This window comes from Aythya fuligula, chromosome Z (assembly GCF_009819795.1).
Source record: "Aythya fuligula isolate bAytFul2 chromosome Z, bAytFul2.pri, whole genome shotgun sequence".
In the NCBI taxonomy this organism is placed as follows: Eukaryota; Metazoa; Chordata; class Aves; order Anseriformes; family Anatidae; genus Aythya; species Aythya fuligula.
In genome coordinates this window covers 28381774-28405762 of record NC_045593.1, presented here as the reverse complement: position 1 = coordinate 28405762, position 23989 = coordinate 28381774, and the positions used below count along the sequence as shown (strand labels likewise).

Sequence of the window (23989 nt, the reverse complement as noted above, 5' to 3'; positions counted from 1 at the left end):
AAAAGGGGGGGGGGGGGAGGGATATATTTTCACTGGTATTTCCATTAGGAAGTGATGAAAAATATTTAGTTTCAGAGTCTGGCTCTCCCAAAATCTGGAGGATTTTTTTTTTAATAGTGCCTTTCACTAGATGATTTCAAGAGGGGGAAAAAAAAAAAAAAAGGGAGTAAACTGCTGTCAACGTATTTTCTAAATGGGTCTGAAAACTGGTGTCAGATATCAGTTAAGATGATCATACCATTCTTGATTTTTTTTTCTATTTATCAAGTCCACTAGCATGTACAGAGACCAACCCAGTTTTACTCAAAATATATAACTGGCATCATCTCCAAATCCTTTTCACCATGACAATATAAAGACTTCTGTAAATATAGATAGAAACAGTTTTCTGCCAAAATTACACCATGGCAAGAACAAGCAAGCATGTAAATGCTTGTTGAACAGGGAACATGCAGTGTAACATGTCTGTAGCAATATAATCAAATAAATTAAGAAACCAAATGAGAGCTGTAACTGAGGCCTGCCAGAACTGGAGCATGTAAGGATACTTACTTCAGAGACTGCAGCTTTACCAAAATCCTGTTACCCAGGTGTTCCTTTGGGCGATCTGGCACTGGTCGTATCTCCACTGCATCCTCCTATCATTAAACAGTTATTCTATTCATATACTGTTAAAGTAATTGTAAATTTACATGCTTACATAACAGCTTTATGTGATGTAACTTGGCTGCTGCTACAAAACAACGTTCCCTCACTCAGCAACCATTTCACCTCTTCAGCCAGAAAGAAAATTGATATATATTCCCAAATATCTACACTTCTGACTGTCATCTGGTGTGTTTCCCAGGCATCTGTTGCTTGTTCTGACACAAATATTTTAACAGAATGTGGCTTGACCCACACTAAATGAGAGTAGCAAGACCTCAGGCAACACCATGAGTCTGGTACAAACTCTTGAATGCACACACAAAATAGCTTGTGGAGCCCATGGTGGTGTCCCTTCACTGTGTCATTACCCAAGCTTGACATGCAAAAGCAGAAGAGGCAGAGATCCAGGCCAGGAGCCCCATGTTTGAATGTGGAGCAGACATCCATCAACACGCCAGGAACGCCCCATTGCAGCAAAGCACAGCTTGTGCATGGGAAGTCCTCCAAGCTCACCTCATCCACGGACGGGTAGAGGGCAAGGAGCTCAGCATGCCTGTTGGTTCGCCGGGCTTCCTCGTTCTGCCTCTCAAACTCCTCAGCGCTGACATGCCGCAGCAGGTTCTCCAGGCGGGGATCGGGCTGCAGGCTGCGCAGGTCAAAGTCGCAGGAGGCCAGGGCAGTCCTGGAGGTGTCCTCGGGGAGCGTGGGCACATGTCTGGGCCCTGTCTGTTGGAAAATGAAGGCAAAGCAAAACCTCTTACAGCCCAATGTGGCTTGGACTTTGTGAGGTTTCTCTTGACTATCTTTCACCTCTACCAGGAGGCCCAGCAAGTGGGAGATGATGGCAATACTGTCCTCCACTTTGTGCTTCTCCGCGTGCAGGGGAACAAAGAAAAGGGCAGCACACCTCCAGTTTTCTAGGTGGACATTGCTGAAGTCAAAGCAGAGCAAGCTGAGGCTGTAAGCTATTGCAATTCTTCAGGTCTCTGAGCCTGACTACATCCACATTGAGAACAAGCAGGCTGGGGGGACCTCCAACAGCGCATGGCCTACTTTGTTGCTCACACTTCCCTTATCAGGGGGTGGCAGGGGGAGTTACACAGCCACACCAGCCCCAGCACTCATACCTCCATGTTCTACAAGCAACGGTTACAGAAACTCCTCATAAAGACAAGCCACCTGCTACAGAGATCCCAGTATGCTGCACCTTGGCTTCTTTTGAGTGAAGCTACTATATCTAATAACTTTTCCCAGAGAAAAGAAAAGATACCTGAAAGGTTGCTTCACTAGAGTCCAAAGTTTCTGATTCAAATGTTTGCTTCTGAAGACGCTTGTGAAAATCTTTTCGGGATCCCTTATTTTTCAGATTACAAGTATCTGAATTCCCTTGGTTCCTTTCAGGATGTCAGGATGGAGCAAAGAATGAATTAAAGGAAAATAAAACAGAAAAGGAAAAACTAAAAATTAAGCAATTAAGCAAATTAAGTATATAAAACTATTTATTCCTTATAAACAATCTGCTAAATTCTGTAGTGGCATTTTTGGAATCAGTCTCCTTAGTTACAGTATCATGCTCTGTTCATTTTCCTTTCCATAGCGCTCAAAAAGCAACATCTAAATATCTCAGTACTTTCATAAAGATGTCACAATATGTAATTATTGACCAGGGAGACACTTTTTTGTTACATTTCGAGAGCAACTGAATTATATCATCTGACGCGTATTAATTTTAATCATTTGAATTTTACCAGGTCACTGCAAATGAAAACTGAAGTCATAAAACAGATAACCTCATCTCTCCTTGGTTATTACCTTATTTTGGAACTCCATTAATCATCCAGAATGAAAGACAGAAATTCAACACAAGTTAGAGACAATTTAGCATTCATAAGAGGTTTTGTTGATTTATTTTTCACTACTTCTAGTGTCAATCCAACGATAAATGCAGAGATTTGCTTACCTGAGATCATGCTTGCCCTGTGAGGCACAAGCTATACTAAAGATGCCCTTCCCCTAAAGTGTTCTTGGAAAATCATTCATTTTACTTATTTTTAAAAGGATCATAGCAATTACAACTCACCAGGAGGCAAACTCTGTTTTTAACAGACATGTTCACATTAATGGTTGAATTCTAAAAGCAGGACAAGGAAAAGAAATAAAGGACAACTGAAGGGAGAAACCAACAGGCACAGGAACTCACCTCACCTTGGCCTATACCAAAATCAGACTGATGGCAAAACAAACTGCACCACACTGCTCTTTCAATCGCCCCTCCTCAAAGTAAGGAGTGCAGGAGAAAATATGATGAGGAAACCAAAACCAAAAACAACCCAAATACTCACTAGCTGAAATAAAGATAAAAAAATTAAAGGATATTTAGTCATGTCCTGAGAAGCAGGACCTCAATACATGTACCAGTTGTTTGGGAGGACAGATATAATGTCAGCCTCCCTCTCTTTTTCCCCGTTCCCACCTTTTATTTTAGTGTGACACCACAAGATAAGGAATATCCCTTTGGTTGGTTTAGGTCAGCTGCCCTCATGATGTCCCTTTCTCACCCCTTGCCCACTCCCTGCTGGCTCTAGGGGGTTTGCAGGGGGTCTGGGTGCTATGCCAGTGCTGCTCAACAAGAGACACAACACTGATGTGATACCAGTACTCTTCTAGCTACAGGTGCAGAGCACAGCACTGTATGGGCTGCTGCAGGGAAAGTTAATGCAGTACCAACACAATACAACCACAAAGACCCCTCAGCTGCACCTAGCCCCTATTGCATATGTCCCTCTGCTCAGAGGCACGAGGACCATGAGACCTCCTCAGTCTTTGCTCCTCGTGCCACCCACCAAACTTTTGTCACTCTTCTGCCTTTAACTTTCCCATCCAGAAATGGATGAAAGCCACACACACATTTCTGTCATCCACAGCTCTCCAGACCATAAGTTCAGTTCCCTGTCCTACAAATCTTTATCTCTCAGGTTGACAACCACATCCTTTTCAGACTTTCTCAATACAGTGGAAAGGTGTCTACGAGTACTTTCTCCTCCCTTATCTTCTTTGCCTCCTCATACCTGTTCAGAATAGTGCCCCAGCATACCATGAGACTCCCAATAGCAACCACTGGTTTTCCCAACACTGAAGCATCTTTTATGTTATCTTGTTCTTTTCAAGTTTTTAATTGTTTACTTTGTTAGCCTTCAAAGGTCAGCTTTTGGGGAGGGTTCAGACTTAGTAAAGTGTCTGAATTCAAATTTGCCTCACCTGAAACAGTGAAAAAATAAAACACCCCAAAAGTCTTTTCATGTGTGTGTATTTCTCTGGCTTCATTCACATTTGTGCATGCACACATAAGAGCAAAAATAGCCATGTGCTATTTATTGTTCGCTGCATGTACTTGACTGCTCAGTTCCTATTTGTGTGCAGAGACAATGCTGGCTCTTTACAGTGCACTCAGAGCTGCGCTGTGTGAAAGCCCAAGCAATGTGCTCTGCACAGTGTGTGTAGTGAGGCTGCAAAACCAACCAGCTTCTTTCTGGTGACTCACTGTAGAGCACTTCTGAGAACTGAACCAATTTCATAAGCAGCCCTGGAGGAAGTCTCCTCACAGCTCTCGGAAGCTGCTCCCTCCCCACACAGGTGGCAAAACTGAACAATGCAAATTCTGTACGGCCAGCGGGAGATCATCCACAATGCATGGTTGCTGACGTACCCTCTCATTAGTAAAACAAGTAGCTGGGTGACTGGGCACACCACAAGGACAGCAAATATGCCACATTGCTCCTCATGAAGAGGGAGGGTATGAGCACATGAGGAGGTGAACAGGAAGTGCTGCAGAAAACTGGAGCCCCAGAAAGGTCTTTCTGAGGAACTGAACAGGAGGGGCTGCTGGGGAAGGAGGAGCGCTCCACTGCCACACCACAACCCCAAGAATGTGGGGATGGGCTCCCCTGCACAGCAAGCATGTGCTGAAAGTTCCCTTCATATTTAACATGTGAAATTGAATGAAATTAAATAAATATTAAATAAATAATTAATTATTAAATAAATAACAGATAAGAGAAGAAAAAAAAAGGAGAGGAGGACAGGACAGGACAAGGATAAGGATGGCACAGGACATAATAAAATAAAATAAAATAAAATAAAATAAAATAAAATAAAATAAAATAAAATAAAATAAAATAAAATCCTGTAATGCATAGATCCAATTCTCTGTGTTGAATTACACTGACCCAAAATGCAGAAATCCTTCACTAGATTCTATGTAAAATGGAAATCTCTGCCAGGAAAGCCCATGATTTTTTTTTTTTTTTTTTTGGTACTAGGACTACACTTCCTTTTCACACACCACTAGAAATCAAATCATGTAGAGTTTTCAGGGCATGTAGAGGAAAGAGATGGTCCACACATATTTATCCCTGTTCTCATTCCTTTTAGTGTTATGAAATAGGAAGTTAGCATAAATCCAAGTTAATGCAGCCTGGTTATTTTAGCAACAAATGTAATAAAAATGGGAAATGCGCTTTCCCTGCACTGTCAATTGTACAGTGTATAGTTTTGACCTTTAATAAAATGATGGCATTTTCAGTGCAGGGACATGTTCTGGTAGCATCTGAAAATTTAGCCATGAGCAGAAATCTGTCCTGTTTCTGCTTAAGGTGATTCTTTAGATCTCCTGTTTTCTGACAAGAAATTCAGAAAGTTTTGGAAGCTGTGGATCTTCAGGAAATCTATAGCATTTGCAAAACATAATTACAAAAACTTTATATATAGAATCATAGAATACCCTGATTTGGAAGGGACCCACAAGGATCATTAGGTCCAACTCCTGGCTCCACACAGGACCACCCAACAATCTGACCACGTCTGAGAGTGTTGTCCAAATCCTTCTTGAACTCCAGCAGTACCAGTGCCCGACCAGTTACTTCCCTGGGGAGCTGTCCCAGTGCCCGACCACCCTCTGGGTGCAGACCCTTTCACTAACCCCCAGCCTGACCCTCCCCTGTCCCAGCTCCATGCCGTTCCCTCGGGTCCTGTCGCTGTCCCCAGAGAGCAGAGCTCAGCGCCTGCCCCTCCGCTCCCCTCGTGAGGGAGCTGCAGGCTGCCATGAGGCCTCCCCTCAGCCTGCTCTGCTCGGGGCTGAGCAAACCAAGGGGCCTCAGCTGCCCCTCATACATCTTGTCCTCTAGTCCCTACACTATCTTCATAGCACTCCATTGGATGCTCACTAATAGCTTAATGTCCTTTTTGTATTCTGGTGCCCCAAACTGTACAAAGTAAATAGTGTACAGCAGTAATCAAAGAGCCTGAAAAGACTGAAGACTAGACAGCTAACAGCTGCATATTAAAAGCCTGGTATGAATGGGTAGAGTGAAAACTGACAAAATTTAAACTGCAATAGTCCTTGCATAAAAGCACAAAACCTTAAAAAAAATAAATTTCAAAAATCAAATAAAAGGAGAAAAAGAAGGGATAAGAAAATAAAGGTATAAGAGGTCACAATGAAAGATCAACTACTCACCACATAAACACTGAGTAGACACCAAAGCTATTACGGTAAGAGAAGAGATTAAAAGAGCTTGGCTTGTTTAGCCCATCAGTTTGAAAGCTGGGGCAGGATATGATTGCTGTTCCTCAGTGTGCAAAGAGGTGAAAGAGTAAGGAGAGAAGAAACGGCATAGCATTGGCCTAAGAAGAAGTGGCACACATGGCTGTCAAAATGTTTAGGCTGGGATCTGGAAAATGACTGCAAGTTTTAGATGAGTGAAGTTTTAGGACAACTGTAGTAACAGCTACTACTACTTACTACTAAGATACTGCTTTAAAATGGAGATGAATCAGATTAGAAAGGTATTCTGAAAGCAAGGGATTGACCTGACACCCACTTGGACAACATGGTTGAGGAATAAAATTAGAATATATTTGAATTAGTTCATTTGTAATTTGTTCATGAATTTATGACACAGAAATTTTAACTACCAGGCATTCAAGAACTAAGCTTTGTTTTTCTGAAGATCATGTTCCACCAAGTATGTTATACTTGCCCCTGAGAATACAAGGAAGCACAATGAATGTATCCTGAATTAATCCTTATTTAGATAAATCATCATTACAAACACGTGATGTGAATTACTTCCTGATTAATTCTTAGAGAACCTGAATATAAGAAACAGGTACAAAATTATTTATCCCATTGGCTCAAACAAAACAGTAGAGTAAAATGACTGATAAGTCAGTTCTGATTCAAATTATTTTTTAAAATTACTAACAACATGCATCTTCTCTCTGTCAAATAGGATGCAAAATGTTTTCTACTTCATTTACTTGTAGGTAGCTTACTTTCTATTCACAATCAGCCAGTCCCGGATATATGTCTGAACACAATCTCTGACATGTGAATCCAGTTCAACCCTGTGGAAAAAGCAACACATAGTAAATATATTAGTAACTAGATCATGCCTTAAGGACAGAGAAATTTATCAAAACATGCTGTTCAGATAAAGGCCTCACTATTAGTTCTCTCCTGTATGTTTATTTATTGCTAAGCTATTGTTTGAGTTTTAAAGAATATGTGTACTGTATGAGTACCTTATGCAGGTTTTGGTTGCTGTGTTTATAAATTAACAAACATACATTTAACAGAGATAACCACTTGCCATGAATATAAGACTGGTGTTGCTATAAAGTACTGCAAAATAAAATAGTGTACCAGGTACCCATCTTTGTGTTTTTCCAATAGAGATATTTTTCCAGAGGCCTCAGCTCCTGTACTCTTGCAAATACATAGTCTCTTTGTAAGACTTTGGTATAACTTTCTTTCTCATAGAAATGGAGAAAATTGCAGAAATGGACCTTAAATATTTAATCAGACAGCTCAAAAAAAAAAAAAACACACGTGAGATATGAAAATACTTCACAACTTTGTGATTCTGAAATGTCTCATCTAATGTAGAAAGTTGTCAATGCTGCCTGAGAGGCTGGATACCTATTGGCACTGAAATATTATAAGCTATAGTCAATGTTAGTGGTCATGAACATGCTATCATGATGTTGTAGCACAATTACCCCACCTCTATTCTGAAGAAAGTTAGTGACCTGTACCAAAACTGAATGTTAGCACTTTCCACCCAGTGCTCAAACAGATTTGCAGCCCAGGCTGGGTAACAATGGATCGGGGTTGAGACCACCCTGTGCCACGAGTGGGCTGAGGCAGCACGTGTTGACTTCCTGCATCAGAAGAACATGCTTTTGTCAGCAGCCTGCACAGATGAGGGTAACCTCATCTGGTTGGTGGTGTCTGCTTCCTGCTTTCGGCACAGGAAGATACCAAAAGCTGCATTGCCTGCACGCAGATTTCCAGTGTATGCCCTTCCCAAGCGCTCACCTCCCTCCCTAACATGCCATGCATCCTTGACCAGGATTTTCCATGTGGTGTTAATATCCATAGTGGCAGTGTAAATGGCTAAGCAGGGTGCTGTTGTATAAAAAAGTCAGCTGAATACAATTTTGTTGCTACTGTCTCCCCACGCTATGCCACGGATGCCTTTAAGTGTTTTTTAATACCACTGTGGTGGGAAAAAATAACTGCTGTTTTAAATAACAGTTATACTGGGAGACGGTCCTGGAAATGTGTGTGTATGGGAATCATTTTCTCCTTTAAAATCAAGTTGAATAACAACTTGAGTTGCTAATAACAATAATTTCACTTACTCACTTGCTGTGAATAACAATAAACTTAAGTTGCATATTTTTTTACTATTTTCATCCTGTCTTCCTGTCTTATTAGTAGTGTATTTATATACTGAATGTGAACTCCAAGCATCAAAATATTGTCTTTTGATATCTGTTCTCTTTCCCCAGCTACAAGAAAACATGAGTTCATAAGAAAGTCTAGAACATTTTCTATGAGTGACTTCATGTGCAACTTTAAGTCAAAATCACATTTTGTGCAAATTTTACAAAATCTCATAGGATCTTTATGATTCAAAGAGCTCTCAGGATCTGCATGATTAGTGTGGCATCTTCTCTACCACTTTCGCACTTCTGAGCTTCCTGAGAGTTAGATTAGGCCGGGAAGGAATTTTCAGGCTGAGAACCTACCTAGGGGAACTCAGCTAGTCCACAGACAGTGAAAGTCACCTGAATTGTCAGTCCCACTAAGCCTCATCATGTTTGGTGTGCTGAGCAGAAAGCAATGAAGGGATATGGTTGTAGTATAGGGCTCTAACTCATATAGATAGCTGGTATAAATTAGGACAGGATGTTACATCCCATGCAGGAGCAGAGGGGGATGCATGTCTGCCCTGAGCCAGGACACCATAAGCTAAGCCTGTTCATGCCTTCAGCACTCGGGTTCAGCACAGCAGAGGAGCCAAGCTGTGTCCCAAACACTCCTACACAGTTAGCCATCTTTGCAAACACAACAGCTTGGGGCTAAACTGGTGCTGAGTTCGGGTTTATCTGGCTCTTGCTGCTTGCAAACCTTGCTACACCTTTGTGGTTCTACTCAAGGGTAACATTTACAGCCATACAATCCATGGAGAGTATTTTGCATACAGTGCACAGGACTCTCCTAAACCACAGAAGAAAATTCTCCAACACAGTGCTTTTCCTCATTCTGAAAAATTCTTTTGCTCATATCTTCCTTGTTTATCAAACCAACATTAGTATTTCCAGGATAGATAAGTACCAGTATCAACTCATGCTAACTATTATAATTTAAAAACCATTGAAAATAGTGCAAAGCTTCCTAATTATTTCAGTGATATATACCTGGGCCCAGAATTGACTTCTACACTAGAAATTGACAGTTTTTTTTTTTTTTTTTTTCCTTCCCCCAAACTTTCTGAATATTAAGCAAGGAAGATACTGAGAAAAAGATGCCTAGTGATCTGATCAGTGCCATGTAACATGTAGCTCGTGGGAAAGAAAAAAAGGGAAAAAAAAAGCTTGGTCCTGTGGTTACTACATGATCAAAATCAACCTCCACCTCCAAGAGTCACAGCTATAGAATTGTTTTTCATCCTAGCCTCCTGCCCTTCTTCCCTCTTTGTCCTGGTCTACCCTTACCTCCCATCTGCAGCTACCAGCCAGAGCAGGAAGTTGTCTAAGTTCTTGCATAACTTTAACTGTGACAACAGGCCTAACAGAATCAATGACAAAGTTCAGATGTTTAAAGCTGAGCATGTACATGATGGCTGGATGGATAGCAGAGTGAAGTGTCTGGACCAATATCTTTATGCTCAAAACTATTTTTAAACCTGCAGCATTTCAGAGAGAGACAAAGTCTCCTTACCCATCTTCTGGCATAGAAGGTTGTAAAGTCCTGCACTCTTTGGGTGTAAAGACAACGTCCAAGTCATCTTCAGGAAAATCACCAAGTTCATGTGCCAGTTCTGAGTCCAAGTTGTTCAGTTGCATCATTAGGAAGCCTTCAAAGTCTAGTGGGTCTACTGCGTCATAAAAGGAAGGCTAAAGAAAGAAAGAAAGAACTTTGTTTTAGTAACAGAGGTATTCATAATAGTGTAACTTGGGCTTCCTTATTTAATTCTTGTCATTGTCCCATTTTTGTTAAAAATAAGAGCTATCTCGCCTAATGTAGTGTGCCATTGCATTGAATGCAGGGAAAAGTTGCTAACAAAACATGTAGCTATAAAAGAAATGATGAAACAAAGAAAGAAAAGATTTAATGTAAAACAAAAACAAATGATAAAAAACAAAACAAAACAAAACAAAACAAAAAACAGCTAAATCCATATTTGCACCTATTTTTCTTTTTAAGCTTTCACAGATGTTGGTAGGAGTAGTGCTGTCTGAAGTACATTTTGGATGCCCACAGATATACTCTGCTGGATCCCTGTGAAGCATACCCGGTCCCTCTTGTCCAGTCTATGGTGTTCATTGGAGTGATAGAACTAGCAGCAGAAAGTAGGATATAAGGGCAAGGCAACCAACATGACAGTGGCCAGCATGCAGGGAGTTGCCAATGGACTGAGCCACGTGTGATGAAAGGCACTAGAAATAACAAGACTAAGGCAGTAAGTCTGGTAGGATACACCGAGCTAAATGCCAGCACCATGGCTGCCATCACTAAGATGCCTCTCAATTGGGGTGTTGTGCCTGAAGGGTACTGGCTATTAGAAATGCTATGTGCTTACAGCTCCAAAGTTGAGGGCAAGATTTACTCAAAATAAGAAGAAATTATTTTCCTTCTCCGAATGTTGTTGGTTTTAAATTGTTTGGGATTTTAGTTTTACTTGAGTTTTAATTTTATTGGATTTTTCAACAGTTAGTAAAATAACTATACAACATATTACATGGAACTACTAAAGTAATTATTACAAACCTTAGATAACCACCATTTCTATGGCATGTGGCATTGCACCTTGATAGAGAACAAAAGTATTTGATTTTATTTTATCAGCCATTCTTACACAGAACATTCAATCCACAACAAAGTTCAAAAAGTGGAAGCTCTGCCACTTGTACATGCTGTGAAACTGTCTGGCTCTTTTTATTTGGTTAGTCTCAAAAACAGAAGCAGTAAACATTTTTTGATATCATATCTAGAATTGTTACACATAAATGTAACTTCATATATTACTGTTGATATATTTTTCCATTTGTATATAAAAATGACATTTATTTTCACTTTCTATATGGTCAATAAAAATAGATTGTATATGTGTAGAAAATAAAATATCTGTCTAGTTGTGTGCAGAGACCAGCATCTCATATTACTGTCTTGACAAGTAATTAAGAGTTCTAAAAAGTACAGATTTAGAAAACTCTGGTTTATGTTTTGTGAGTTCCAGAAAGGCCATGGATACCTAAATGCAGTAATATCAATGAAATATAGTTAGAGCATTAAAACAATAACACTGAAATACCTATTTTTTGGCTAAAATTCTTCCTCCTAGTAGATAAGGTATCTAATCATCCTTGACTGTGAAGAACAAGTATATACAACTCTATAGCACCAGCTAACCCAAACACACTTCACACAATGGCTTTCTGAAGCTTCCAACAATAGTTAGTCTGAAACTTGATAAGATAATCTATCTCTATGGTTCTGTTAATGGGGCGTGGGGAAAATAAGGCACCTGATGTCCCTGATAACAATACTGCCGTTATATGCAATGTTACTGTGACAATTGTCTCATCCAAGGTATAGTCTCAAACTATTCTCTTTACGTTTCAGTCTTCTTCTCCACAAATAAAGTCTGCAGGTCAAAACCATGAAGTTTTCACTCATTATTACTGAGACCTACTCATGGAAGACTCTCATGGGAGTTGGCTGGATTTTCACCCGAGTATGAATTTATTTCTTTCAGTGACAGTGTCGTACCCAGGAATTTTATCTTAACAGGACAATGAAGAATTCTGCAACTTATGAAAAGTACAAAGGTGCACAGCAGTAACAAAGGTCTGGGTAGCTCTGAAATAAAATGGCTCACGCGTACCATGCCACATCACATCAGTTACTGTAGATAAGGAGATGAGTTAAAAATGGTTAGTGGTATAACTACAAATATTGGAGGCTTATTAGCGTTCTGGAAACTTAAGTAAGGAATTTATTCAGCTAATGAAAATCCAAAAACATAACAGAAAGTGAAGCATATTTTGGAGAAATACTCTAGAAACATCTAGGAGATGCAAAGAATTTTAAACATTTTTGAAAAATAGATGTGGCAAATGATGCTGTGGAGACCATTGAGCACACCCCGAAAAAACCCACATATTCCTCTTTTATAGGGAAACTACAGTGGTCTCTACATGAGCGAAGTGTCAGAACTTGCCCATCTGCCTGTACATTTAAATGATCTATTGAATTCTCTGAAGCCAGTTTTGGAAAAACATTTTTTGCTCTTCTTACCCAAAAGGAAAACCTAACACTGACTGGGTATACTGGGTCAACAGTTATGAGTAAATAGGAATCTTTATTAGCTATTGACTTTTCATTAATAGTTCTAGGACTATTAATGTCCTAGGACTTGAATAGTCCTTGAAGCTCATTTACTGTACTGTCTTGCTAGTAGGTAAAACATTCTGTGTTAATGCATAAATATATATTAGCAATCTGTACAAAAATAATTTGCAAAAAATTAAAGCAAAACACAGTTTAAATTATATATATATATAAACACATATGTCCTTTCAGTTGCTGAAGATGTAGTGTAGTGTTTTGCATGCAAAATAATGTTGCTTATTGCAATCTAATTTTCAATTAAGCATTGCATTTCCTTTCAGATACCACACTTTGTCATTCCAACAAGTCAAATACATCACAATTCATTATGTCTTGTAACTTTTTCTAGATGAATTGATAGTAATAATCTTTAATTAATGGAACTGTGCGTTTTTGACTATTGTGAATGAGATACAAATGGAAAAGATGGTGGAAAAGGTAAATACAGGTGGACGGTAATGGTCTCCCTAACTGTGCAAATTATCAAAGGAAACAAGGAGAGATACTGTTTCAATCCAGAAGCCTACACTCGTATTCACACATCACAGAAGTGTGCAAAACAATCATTCTACTACTACTACAAAAAAAAAAAAAAAAAGCCACAAATCATTACTACAAACATACCTTTTTAAGGAGGGTGGACTAGAGGCATGGAGATTGCAACAGCGCACAAAATGGCAGCTACGGTGCAATACCCAGGAAATGAAATGTTACCGAGTTTCTTAAGAGCAAAAGCAACTTTATGCATGCAGAAGAGAACCCAGCCTCCACTGTCAGAATAACCACAACGAACAAGTTAAAGCACACCACAGCATTTCAGATTAAGGAAGTGAGCAGTGGCGGGGTGGCGAGAGGCCCTGACACACAGGAAGTAAACGCTTACATCTAGTGTTTTTCATTTTTCCACAATCACTGGTGCATAGACACTTTTTCTGCTCCTACTTATTGAGTCTCATCAAAAAAAAAAAAAAAAAAAAAAAAAAAAAAAGTCTTTCTCTTTCTCTCGGGGTCTGTGTTTTTTTTTTTTTTTTTTTTTTTAATAGCATGTTTGCAGAACCCCCGTCTTCCTGAAATGCAATTAAGAAAATCTGGTATTTTTTCCCTTTGTCATAAGGGCAATGTCATATAGTCTGATTTTGGGGGTGGGGAAAAGGATTAACTGTGCAAGACTGAATTTGGAGCCACATAACCATTGACTCAGGTCTATGCCAATCAGGGCACACTTTGGCATTTCTCACTTAGCACACTTACTCAACATCACTGAAAGGCAGGCTGGCATGCTGTCTCTGCTGCTAGCTCTGGGAACTGTGAAATAAGCCATGCTAGCTGAGCCTCCACCTTTCTTTTAATTTTTTTCTTGTTGATCTCCTTTTGCAAAACATCTGTGGCCACCACACAATGTGTTTAGTTGGTTGTGGAGTTGAACATTTCTGGCAAGACAAAGTAAGGCTGTTATATATTCCAACACTATTTAACTTTGATTCTCAGTAGTATGCAGAACGACTATTTCAGGCTCCAAGGACCATTCCTAGTTCTTTTAAGTGTGTAATATCCTCAACTTTCCAGGGAACATTTTTAACAGCTTGAGGCAGAAGACAGGTGAAATAAAAATGGCTTAAGATTACAAACTTGCACATAGAAGACAAACCCAGAACTTACCAGATGAAGAGTAGAAAAGCCAGGTGTGCTTAAACTTCGTTGACAGAACTGTGCAAAGCCTGGTTGGAGAGTAAATTGCTTTCTTATTTCTGCAGAGGAGTACCTTTAATTAAGCAGAGAAAACCCCTATAATTACAGTTATACACACACATATGTCAAATCCTACACTTCATCCAATCTAGCCTCATGTCCCAGTGTTTGGAAACATCTTTTGAGTATGTCCTAGACTCCTCTTGTTTTTTAATTCCCACAAATCTCAAAACAAACAAACAAACAAACAAACAACAACATTTGCAGTCCTAAGTAATTAATATTCTGACTCTCTTTCAACGCATTTATATCATTATGTATCCTTGCAACTGGGAAGGATTAAGCAAGAAAGAATTACCTTGCCCTTAAGTGAAGTATGACTGCAACCTGTGGCAGTGATACCTGCAGATTTGTTTCTGTAAAAAAGAATTAAAGAATAACAGAGCAAAGAAAGAAGAATGAACATCAGAGAGGAATATATTTTAATGAGCTAGTAACTGACCAATGGATAAAATTAAAGTAGGACTGCTCATTGAACAGTGTAAGCACAGATTTATTCTAATAGTGTCATCTGTTCTGAACAACACAAGAGAAACCCAAGTATGATTTTAAAATACACTCTGAACTGTGACAGCTGAACATTTGAGGAAAAGACAACTTAAGTGGTAATTAATTGATTTCAATGGGAACAAAAAGGCCAGTCCTGAGTTCTTTGGAAATCCCAGAGTGGTAATACAGTTGCATATACCCAGAGTGCAAAACAGAGTAGCTTGCTCATTCTTTGAGGAAATAAATCGATAAATATTTAATATTATTTAAGACTAATCAGACATGAAGTGATAACAAAACATTTACAATATATTTCTCCATGAATATTCAGGACAAGACTTTAAAAAAAAAAAGAGGCAATTAAGCAGATTCCAGCCCTGAACAAAAACGTTCTGGCAGCCAGCCTACCAGGACAACCAACACTCAGACAGGAAAACACAGAGGCAAGAAGACCTTCTCTTCTATATGAGACTCTCTTCCAAATCCAGCAAGCATTCATAGGTGTCTTCGAACTACCAGATGCCACAGTCTCCTTATTTCGTGTGCACGTTCTCTCCTCTTGGTTTCCATGACTGCTTGACCTACATGTATTCTGCTGCATGTAGTTTCTGGCTACTGCTGTTGCTCACACATATGACAAAAAAACAAATTTTGCTGAATGCAGTTATACTCTTGTTAAGGGACAGGCATCTCACAAAAGATATTCACATTTTTGGCCTTATTTCCAAAGTATAGATGCATAAGATGAATAACTAAGAGTAGGTGCTTGGAGGTCAAGGCCTGGCATGAATGGGGTCATGACTACACTATAAAGGCAGCAGCAACTGCAGACAGAGCAAAGCCAGAGTTACAGAGAAAAAAAAGGGATCCATTTGGAAGAGAAATTCCTTGTCAATACTGGTATCCCAAATCTCAGGCAGGACAATTTTTTTTTTTTTTTAAGGTGATTCAATAGTTATATAAGAAAGAAGCCATGGAGGGAGAGTAAGGAAGTCTGCAGATCTCCTCATTATTATTGCCCTGTCTTGAAAAGCAAATCTATTTGTATATCAAAGTTATTTTTTTTTTCATCTTCCCACTACAGACAATCTCTGATTATGAATGTATGTAACAAAGCATAAAATAAACCTCAGATTATTAAAAAATATTATTTTCCTTTGAACAGAGTAAGTCAGTTTCCATCCCATGCAGAAATACCTGTTACTGATGTAAATAAAAGTCTAGTAGCAGATGTATTCATAAACCTGTGTTACAGTGTATTGCAGAAGCTGCTGCTAGGAAAAAAAAATTTAAAAAAATTAAAAAAAAAAAAATTACACCAGTTACGGGGTCATTTTTGAAAAGGAAATGGTATGAACTTTCATCCACAAAAGAGGAAGCCTGCATGTGGACAGAGGGGCTAATTTGCTGTCTGGTAAAAGCCTGTACAAACCCAGCTAACTGAGAGGAAACAAGTTTCTCAAAATTAGTTCCAGAGGCCCCCCAATATGCAAAAGAAAGAATTTGCAAAATAAATTGCTTCAACTGAAGAATAAGCCCATAATCTATAAAGGTGAATTTCAAAAAGTTTAAGAGTAGTTTAATTGATTGATTTCACATTTTTCTTATCTTTGAAGGAAGAATGAGAGAAGAAATACAGTAATAGTTACAGAAGACAGCAGGTTTGTTTGATCTGACACAGAAAAGATGGGCAGGATCTAATGGGAATAAGTAGAGGAAAGACACAGCTGCTAAGAGCCATTAAACCCAAGGTACAAGTCAGCTACCCAACATGGAGAAAAGGTGGGTGCTACAATCAGAGATTGGCATGGAGAGTTTTGAAAACCTGAGTACCAGGCTGGGAAGAGATGGACATTCTAGAGCCCCTTCATGATTATTTGAGTTCTCCATTTTTGGGAGGACTCAAACAATCATGGATCAGTCAGCTTGTCTCTGACACTCAAAAAGATAGCAAAGCAAATTACTGGGCAATCAACTGATAACCATCTGGAACTGGTCCAGGTCCCAAACTATAACCTCCAATCGAAGCACGGGCCATGAAATCAATTTTAATCATTAATCACCATAACAATGCCTGTTTATTATTAGCCTGACAAAGAATTGCACAGTGAGCAACTAAAAGTTGTGTAGAACCCCAAGGTCTGAAAAGTTTGTGATTTATTGGTATAGAAAAGAAAAATTATATAATGATGATTATGGATTTATCAAATGGCAGTCATATGAAGTTTTGTAATACTTTTCTCTTAGTTAACTGGTTTCAGTAAGGCTCTTGTTAGTATCTCTCATGGCATTCCCATAAGCAAATTAAAGACATAATGTCTAGATGGAATCAACACAACTGTTTCCAAACTTGGTTAAAAAAATTCAAACAAACAAACCAAACAAAAAAAACTACCCCCACTCTTATTCAAGGTGTAGTCATCAAAAGTTTAGAAGAAGATTGTGAACAGATTTCAAAGAATGTACTGTAAGTGAGTAATTTCTCTTCAGCCTATCTCCAGCCTACTATTTTATTCAAGAACACAGATGATGGTATAGATAACATAGTAATGAAATTCGTGGATGACATCAGACTGGAAGAAATTGTAAGTACTGAAAAAGAGGGCTATACTTAACATGATCTCACATTTAGAAACTGTCTAATCAGCACAATTAAATTCAATAAGAATAAATGTAAAACCCTAAATGTAGGAAGAAGAAAGCCCATCAAACACAGAAATACAAAAAGGGAGATGAACTGTCTAAATAAATAACCACGCTGCAGACAATCTGAGAGAGAAGACCAAGCCACTTATTAACAGAGTACTAAAAGTGCAGAAAAAAGGGGAAGTTTTTTCTATTTACATGTATTTAAGCCAATGAAAGTGTTAAAGCTGATGTACACACTAAGAATACCTCAGAGGAATATGCAATCACATTGAAAAGGCTCCAAAAGAAAGCAGTGAGAATGCTTGATGTTTTGTAAAGGATGATCCACCTGGTAAGACTTAAAAAAGTGGTGTCCAGATTCCAAAACAGATGAGTGAGGGGAGACGGAGCAGTTGTCCCCAACTATGTTAAGGATAGCAAACCATAAAGAAAACAGTGAGCAATACATGTCCATTAATGAAAAAAAAAGTAATCTTAAACTAAAATACAAAATGTTTAATAAGCAAATGGGAAAAATATTCCCACTTCAAAGGTAATGGGACACTGGAAGAAGCTATCTGGTGATGCCACAGTGATGAGAGCATACTGGCACTGCAGTGAAGACTACCAAGAACTAACAAGAGGCAACAGCTCAGCAGCTGCAAGCCTTTTACAGAGCAGAAGTGGCACCAGCAGCATTAACAGCTGCTACAGCTCTAACAGCTCTACAGAGCTATCATTTTGGTACATGTTCCCCTCTTCCCTTCCTTCTCCTCCTCCTTCCTTCTTCCCTCCCTTCTACTCCACTCCTTTTTTTTTTTTTTTTTTTTTTTTTTTGCGTAGGAGAAAGCCGCCTGAAAAATAAAAGTGTAGATTTGAATGAGTTTTTTTTTTTCTTCCCCACAAAAGTCATGTTGGAATTCACAGTTAGTCAGTAGTCCCATGTTATGTTGCAAGACAGTATAAACCTAGAGAAAGATGGGAGATGATTGCAGCCTAAGGCTTTCCTGTTTTTTTTTTTTTTTTTTCAATCCTTGGTTGCTCCACAGTGTTGGCGTAAAATAATGTCAGTTGGAATTCATTGCTTCACTCTGTATTGATGTGTCCCTTCATGAATGATGATGCAGTACTCCTTGGTGCAAATCTTGAAAAAGCTGGAGCTCACCAGATTTTCTGAACCACCCAAATATGACTACAAGATAGCCCAAAAAATATACCAGTGCTGTTCTGCTTAATCAGATTTTTGACAGCATCTGCCTCACTCATTGATACAATCCTCTAGCAATTCTCCTGAATTGCTGAAAAAAAAAAGTTGAAACATTCAACTTTTTATTGAAAAAATACTCTCCAATGCAAAGAGTACAGTTTGTATAATATATTAAACCAATACTGCAACTGATGTAACAGACTGTACCTGTGGGTTTTTAAAATTAAATCTAACTTGTAGGTCAAATTCTGAGATGTGTCTCAGTACAGAACTCATTGCAGGTTTGGGGACCTGGAAGTTTGGGGTAGTGCTTGGGCCTAGATGAGGTGTTGGGAAAGAAAGGTAACATTGTCATATACTTTCTCTCTCTAACATGTAATACTGTGGTTGAACACTGGTAACTTCTATAATTAAAATGATATGAATACACATTATGCAGGAAGCTAGTTCTGTAGTTCTTTGAAACATGTTTAAAAGAAGAGACAATAAGGATTTTGCTAGTACGGATATCATACAAAATCTTGAACACAGAATGAGGGATTTACAGAGAAAAGAAAACACAAAGAAAATAGTTTTAAAGATCATCTATTAATTGGAAAACAGAAGGTATGTAATGGGAAAAAATCTTAAAAGTATGCTTCATATACCTACCAATCCAGTTATCCAAAGAAAATTAAATATTATGTACTAGAATGGGGTATGAAGAGAAAATTTTAACACCCTGACGATCTCTGTCAGCAGATTCTGAGGAACAGTCTTCTGCAAGAGCTGCCTACGTAATATGACATCAAGAAAAGATGAAAAAAAATAAATAAATAAAAAGGGACTATAAGAAAAACCTCCAAGGATGGAGAAACATTTATACGTAAATGTATATAGATGGGAGAGTCATAAAGTAAGACAGTGAAAAGTTTGGCTTAACAGGTAAAGTGTTAATCCTTAGCTACCCTGAGAAGTAATCCCTTCCATCTGTTGCTGGTGCAGAAGCTTCTCAGCTAGCTTTTGTTCTTTTTCTGAGGCTTCAACATACAATTTCTCTAGTTACAACTCAAAAACATGGAACCAAAAATTCTGGAAGAGAAAAAGCTATCAAATACCTACCCCTCTTCTCCACTCCCACATACAAACACAGAGATTTTTGGGCAGCAATCCAGATCTTTAACTAGCAAATATGGGAACCTTGCTTAGAAGTTCTTCTCTTGCTGCCAGTGGAACTGCCTGTTCTTTTAAGTTTATAATTAGTCCTTAAGGCACCAGAGGCTGGCTTTGCTACTCACTGTTTACAGCAGTGGCTGATCTGAACTAGCAGCTAATTGGTGACTCAGGTAGGCTGTGCATCCTTCAGCATGCTCTTTCTTAGGGGTCTACCGCATTAAGTGTGTATCAACTAAGGCAATAACGATCCTATTCAATTTGGCTGAAGTTTAACCACAATCTTCCCAAAAGAGATGGTGCAGGAACGAAGAGAGAAGTCTAGGAGAGGAAATTGACTTCATTACACTGGCAGCTTGTTACACTGAAAAACAGGCAAGAGGTCACTTTTTATTTTTGTCCCGGGTCATGTATGCCATTCATTCAGTGAAGATTTTTCACTGCAGCTTGGCTTTGCTGTTTCTCCCTCAGGAAGAGACAGACATAAGCATACAAACAATAATAATACTCTACTAATAATAAATATTTTCTAATCCTAGCAGTGGAGAAAAAGGACAACCATATTTTCTTGCCATACAAAGAAACAGAAGACTTAGGATGTGGCCCTGATGAACCACACTTTTATGTGCATTTTAATCACGATGTTCTGTGGATAATATGCAAAATATAACATTTGAGAAAAGATTGTACATTGTTGACTGGTTGCCTATTGCAATTGGAGTGTTTGTAGGTGTAACGTTTCATGTGACAGTATACTGGTACCTCCTGGAAAGCAAGGTATATAAATTAATCTTACCTGTTCATTTTAGTATAGGTTTAAACTGATCATGAGAGTTTATATACTCAATACAAAATTTTTAATGAATATTTCACATGATGCTAATTAGCAATGCTAACAGAAGATAAATCTGCATGGAAACTTTTTTTTTTTTTTTTTTTTTAAATGTACCCATTGGCTTAAAATCTGATGGCATTCTGCATTATGTACACAAATCTTTCATTCTGAAGGGATTAACCTCAATTCATCTAAGGATAATTTTCCATGGTTGTCTCAAGAGAACTTTCTGTGTGTGCTAAAGCTCACATTAGGGCTTCTCTAAATAGCCATTTCAACTGAGAGGGCTGAAGAACAGCGTTCTAACAAGTGTCCCCTGATCTCTACAGAAGACTGTGTGGGTATTCCTGGGCAATACTTTGTGGCTGTGCTTAGTTTTTTGTTTATACGTTTGTTCTTTGCTGAACTGTTTAAATGGCTTCCAAAATCCTGGATCATCTACAACAAAAAGGGCAATTTCAGAAACATTAGTGATCACATGTGCTAGCTTTTATACTGTGACTGAAATGTAATGGAACAGCATCAGCGTGTCCTTCTGGATTTTCATTTGTTCTACACAGTTCTACCAACTCAAAACAAGCTGATTATGGCATAAATGTAAGGATTTATCTTTCAGCTCATGCATATTACCTGAGCTTCACAAAGACTTCATTACAAAAGTGCTACTGTAATACTCATAATTTTATAGAAACCCATAATCATACTAGTTGCCATGCTTTGTTTCCACTTTCCTCCTAAATAACAATTATTAATAGTAAGTGAAAGAATGTCAGATATTAAAGATAATTATACAGAGCACTTTACAGAGCACTTTAAAGTTATTCTTGGGGAAATTTCCATTTTTTTTATGACAGGGTTGGTTATTTTGTCACTTCTTTTCTTTCCAAGACCAAGATTGTAATTTTTATCAAGAAGGAAAGAATGTGTATTTTGTATCTTTCATGACGTACTTCAAATCAAATTCACAACATATTACAGATGAGTCTTTCATACTGCAATAATGTAATTATTTCACAAGCCAGTGGAAGAGATAATGAAAACAACACCAAACTGGAAAAAAAAAAAAAAAAAAAGTTAATAAGTTAATATTTTGGCCCCTCATTTCCTAAGAATACTGATTTGTAGAACTTTGGTGTGACCTTTCTGTGGGTGACCTTTCATTTGGTTCATGAGGAAGCAGCAGAGCCCTGCTGTGATGTTGCTAATGACATAATGTGGGACTTATGTTGATATTGTTAGACTGGCATCTTCAACTCCTCTCACAGAATCACAGAATTTCTAGGTTGGAAGAGACCTCAAGGTCATCTAGTCCAACCTCTGACCTAACGCTAACAGTCCCCACTAAACCATTTCCCTAAGCTCTACATCTAAACGTCTTTTAAAGACCTCCAGGGATGGTGACTCCACCACTTCCCTGGGCAGCCTGTTCCAGTGCCTCACAACCCTTTCAGTGAAGAAGTTCTTCCTAACATCTAACCTAAAACTCCCCTGGCTCAACTTAAGCCCATTCCCCCTCGTCCTGTCACCAGGCAGGTGGGAGAACAGGCCAACCCCCACCTCGCTACAGCCTCCCTTGAGGTACCTATAAAGAGCGATAAGGTCGCCCCTGAGCCTCCTCCTCTCCTTGTGGCCTATGCTACCACAACTCACTCTGGAAGATGCTGCTGGGTCTTACTGTAGATGTAAGCTCTTTACAACCCAGTATTGATGGGAAGCTCATAATGCTGATGGTTATCTAACTTCTGCCTCTCAAATATGCCTAAAAGCAGTGATTGATATTGGAGCTGGCACTGGGATAACACATAAAAACATACAAATCTTGCCCAACCAAGCTAACACACTAGATCAGTAACAAAAATAAAATCCTTGGGTGTTTTTTTTTTTTTCCCCCAGTTATTTCTTAGAATAAAATTTATATTTTTTTCCTTACAGCTTTAAATTTAAAGGAAAACAAAAGGATCTTCTATTAGGTCTGTGTACCTGAAAGACTTGGCACAATTTCAAGTACATGGGGAGGTACTGCCATCTTTAGAACAGAGAATTTTGATTTCAACAGAATAGAGAGCAATAACTAAGATACAAGTGAAAGACGGATCTTCTGCTCCCACTCTTATAAATAAAAAAAGTCCAAAGAATTTTGCACATTAACAACAAAGATGTTAAAAATAATATATTTTTGTATTTGCTGGCTATTGCTAGAGGTACAAATTCTATAGAAATTATGCTATACACACTCACACACACAGATTGGGATGTTGCATCATGAAAACTGCATTTCAATTCTTAATTCATCTGTAAAATGTCAAGCTTTGAAAAAGTTTAAATGTTATTCTAACAGTGTTCTAGACATGAGATTTTGTTATTATAATGATTGTAAAGCTCAGCTCATGTGACTACTGAAATAAAATTTATTCATACCAAATCCAGATTGCTTGACTTTAGGTAAAAATATTAATACTGGGACCAGGTGTGCTAACTCTTTTATAAAAAATCTCAAGGTCATTATTATTGGAGTTAGGTAACTGCATGACTTATCACATGCAGGTATTGCTCTACAATGGTCAATAGAAAAAATGCTGTTGAAGTGGTTTTGTTTTGGTGAATTTGGCTAAACAGCTGGTTTAGTCCTAGATCTATTCTGATGTAACTGCATTCTTGGTAGCAAACATTCAGGATGGGTATGGTATCTAGTAAGCGCTTTTCAGAGAGTGGAATTTACCTGCTGCTACAAACAATACAGTTGTCTGTTTTGTTTCGATTTGTTTTGTTTTTTTAAAAAACAGGTTATGAAGTTAGAATAGAAATAAAGAAAACGATGCTCGACTATGCTCATGTACAATAGTTTTAATGACCATAAAGCCTAAGATAGGTTTCATGTTTTTTTTTTTTTTTCTTTTTTTCTTTTTAATGAAATACAACATTAAATATTATTCTTTGCAGAAAATCATGTCTGAAAATTCAAAATACCTGGAAAGGTAAAATCAGGAATGTTCATATGTGGAAACTGGTGGATGTAAAGATGCTTCTCTTTTGCAACTTCACTTTTTTTGTATGTAAACTTAGCATTTCCTGTGCCACAAAAAACGAACCTCATCTCAGACTGCAGCTTAGACTTTCCAACACATGTAAATGTTTGAAGTCTGAGAGTGACATAAGATTTTTGAAATGGATTCTAAATGCAGCTTTTGTGCAGAGCCTAAAGTCCATTTCTTGCTCATCTTCCAGAGATAAACCAAAACCCACAGTATTCTAATCATGCAGCACAGATTATCATGCCTGGCTTAGTGACTGCACAGATATATGTACAATATAAATCCAG

The 23989-nt window shown here is 38.3% G+C and overlaps 1 protein-coding gene across 1 annotated transcript in view; it reads right to left on the bottom strand.

Annotated features, from left to right (window-relative positions):
• The window catches only part of DOCK8 (dedicator of cytokinesis 8), a 76203-nt gene extending 61865 nt beyond the window's left edge, over nucleotides 1-14338 (bottom strand). The window contains exons 1-6 of the mRNA XM_032205806.1: nucleotides 14270-14338; nucleotides 9938-10113; nucleotides 6982-7053; nucleotides 1919-2042; nucleotides 1162-1374; nucleotides 553-638 (exon numbers count right to left, since the gene is read on the bottom strand). Of these exons, the coding sequence (XP_032061697.1) occupies nucleotides 553-638; nucleotides 1162-1374; nucleotides 1919-2042; nucleotides 6982-7053; nucleotides 9938-10065 (623 nt within the window). The 5' untranslated portion in view covers nucleotides 10066-10113; nucleotides 14270-14338. The remainder of the gene's footprint in view (nucleotides 1-552; nucleotides 639-1161; nucleotides 1375-1918; nucleotides 2043-6981; nucleotides 7054-9937; nucleotides 10114-14269) is intronic.
• Nucleotides 14339-23989: the final 9651 nt, after the last annotated feature.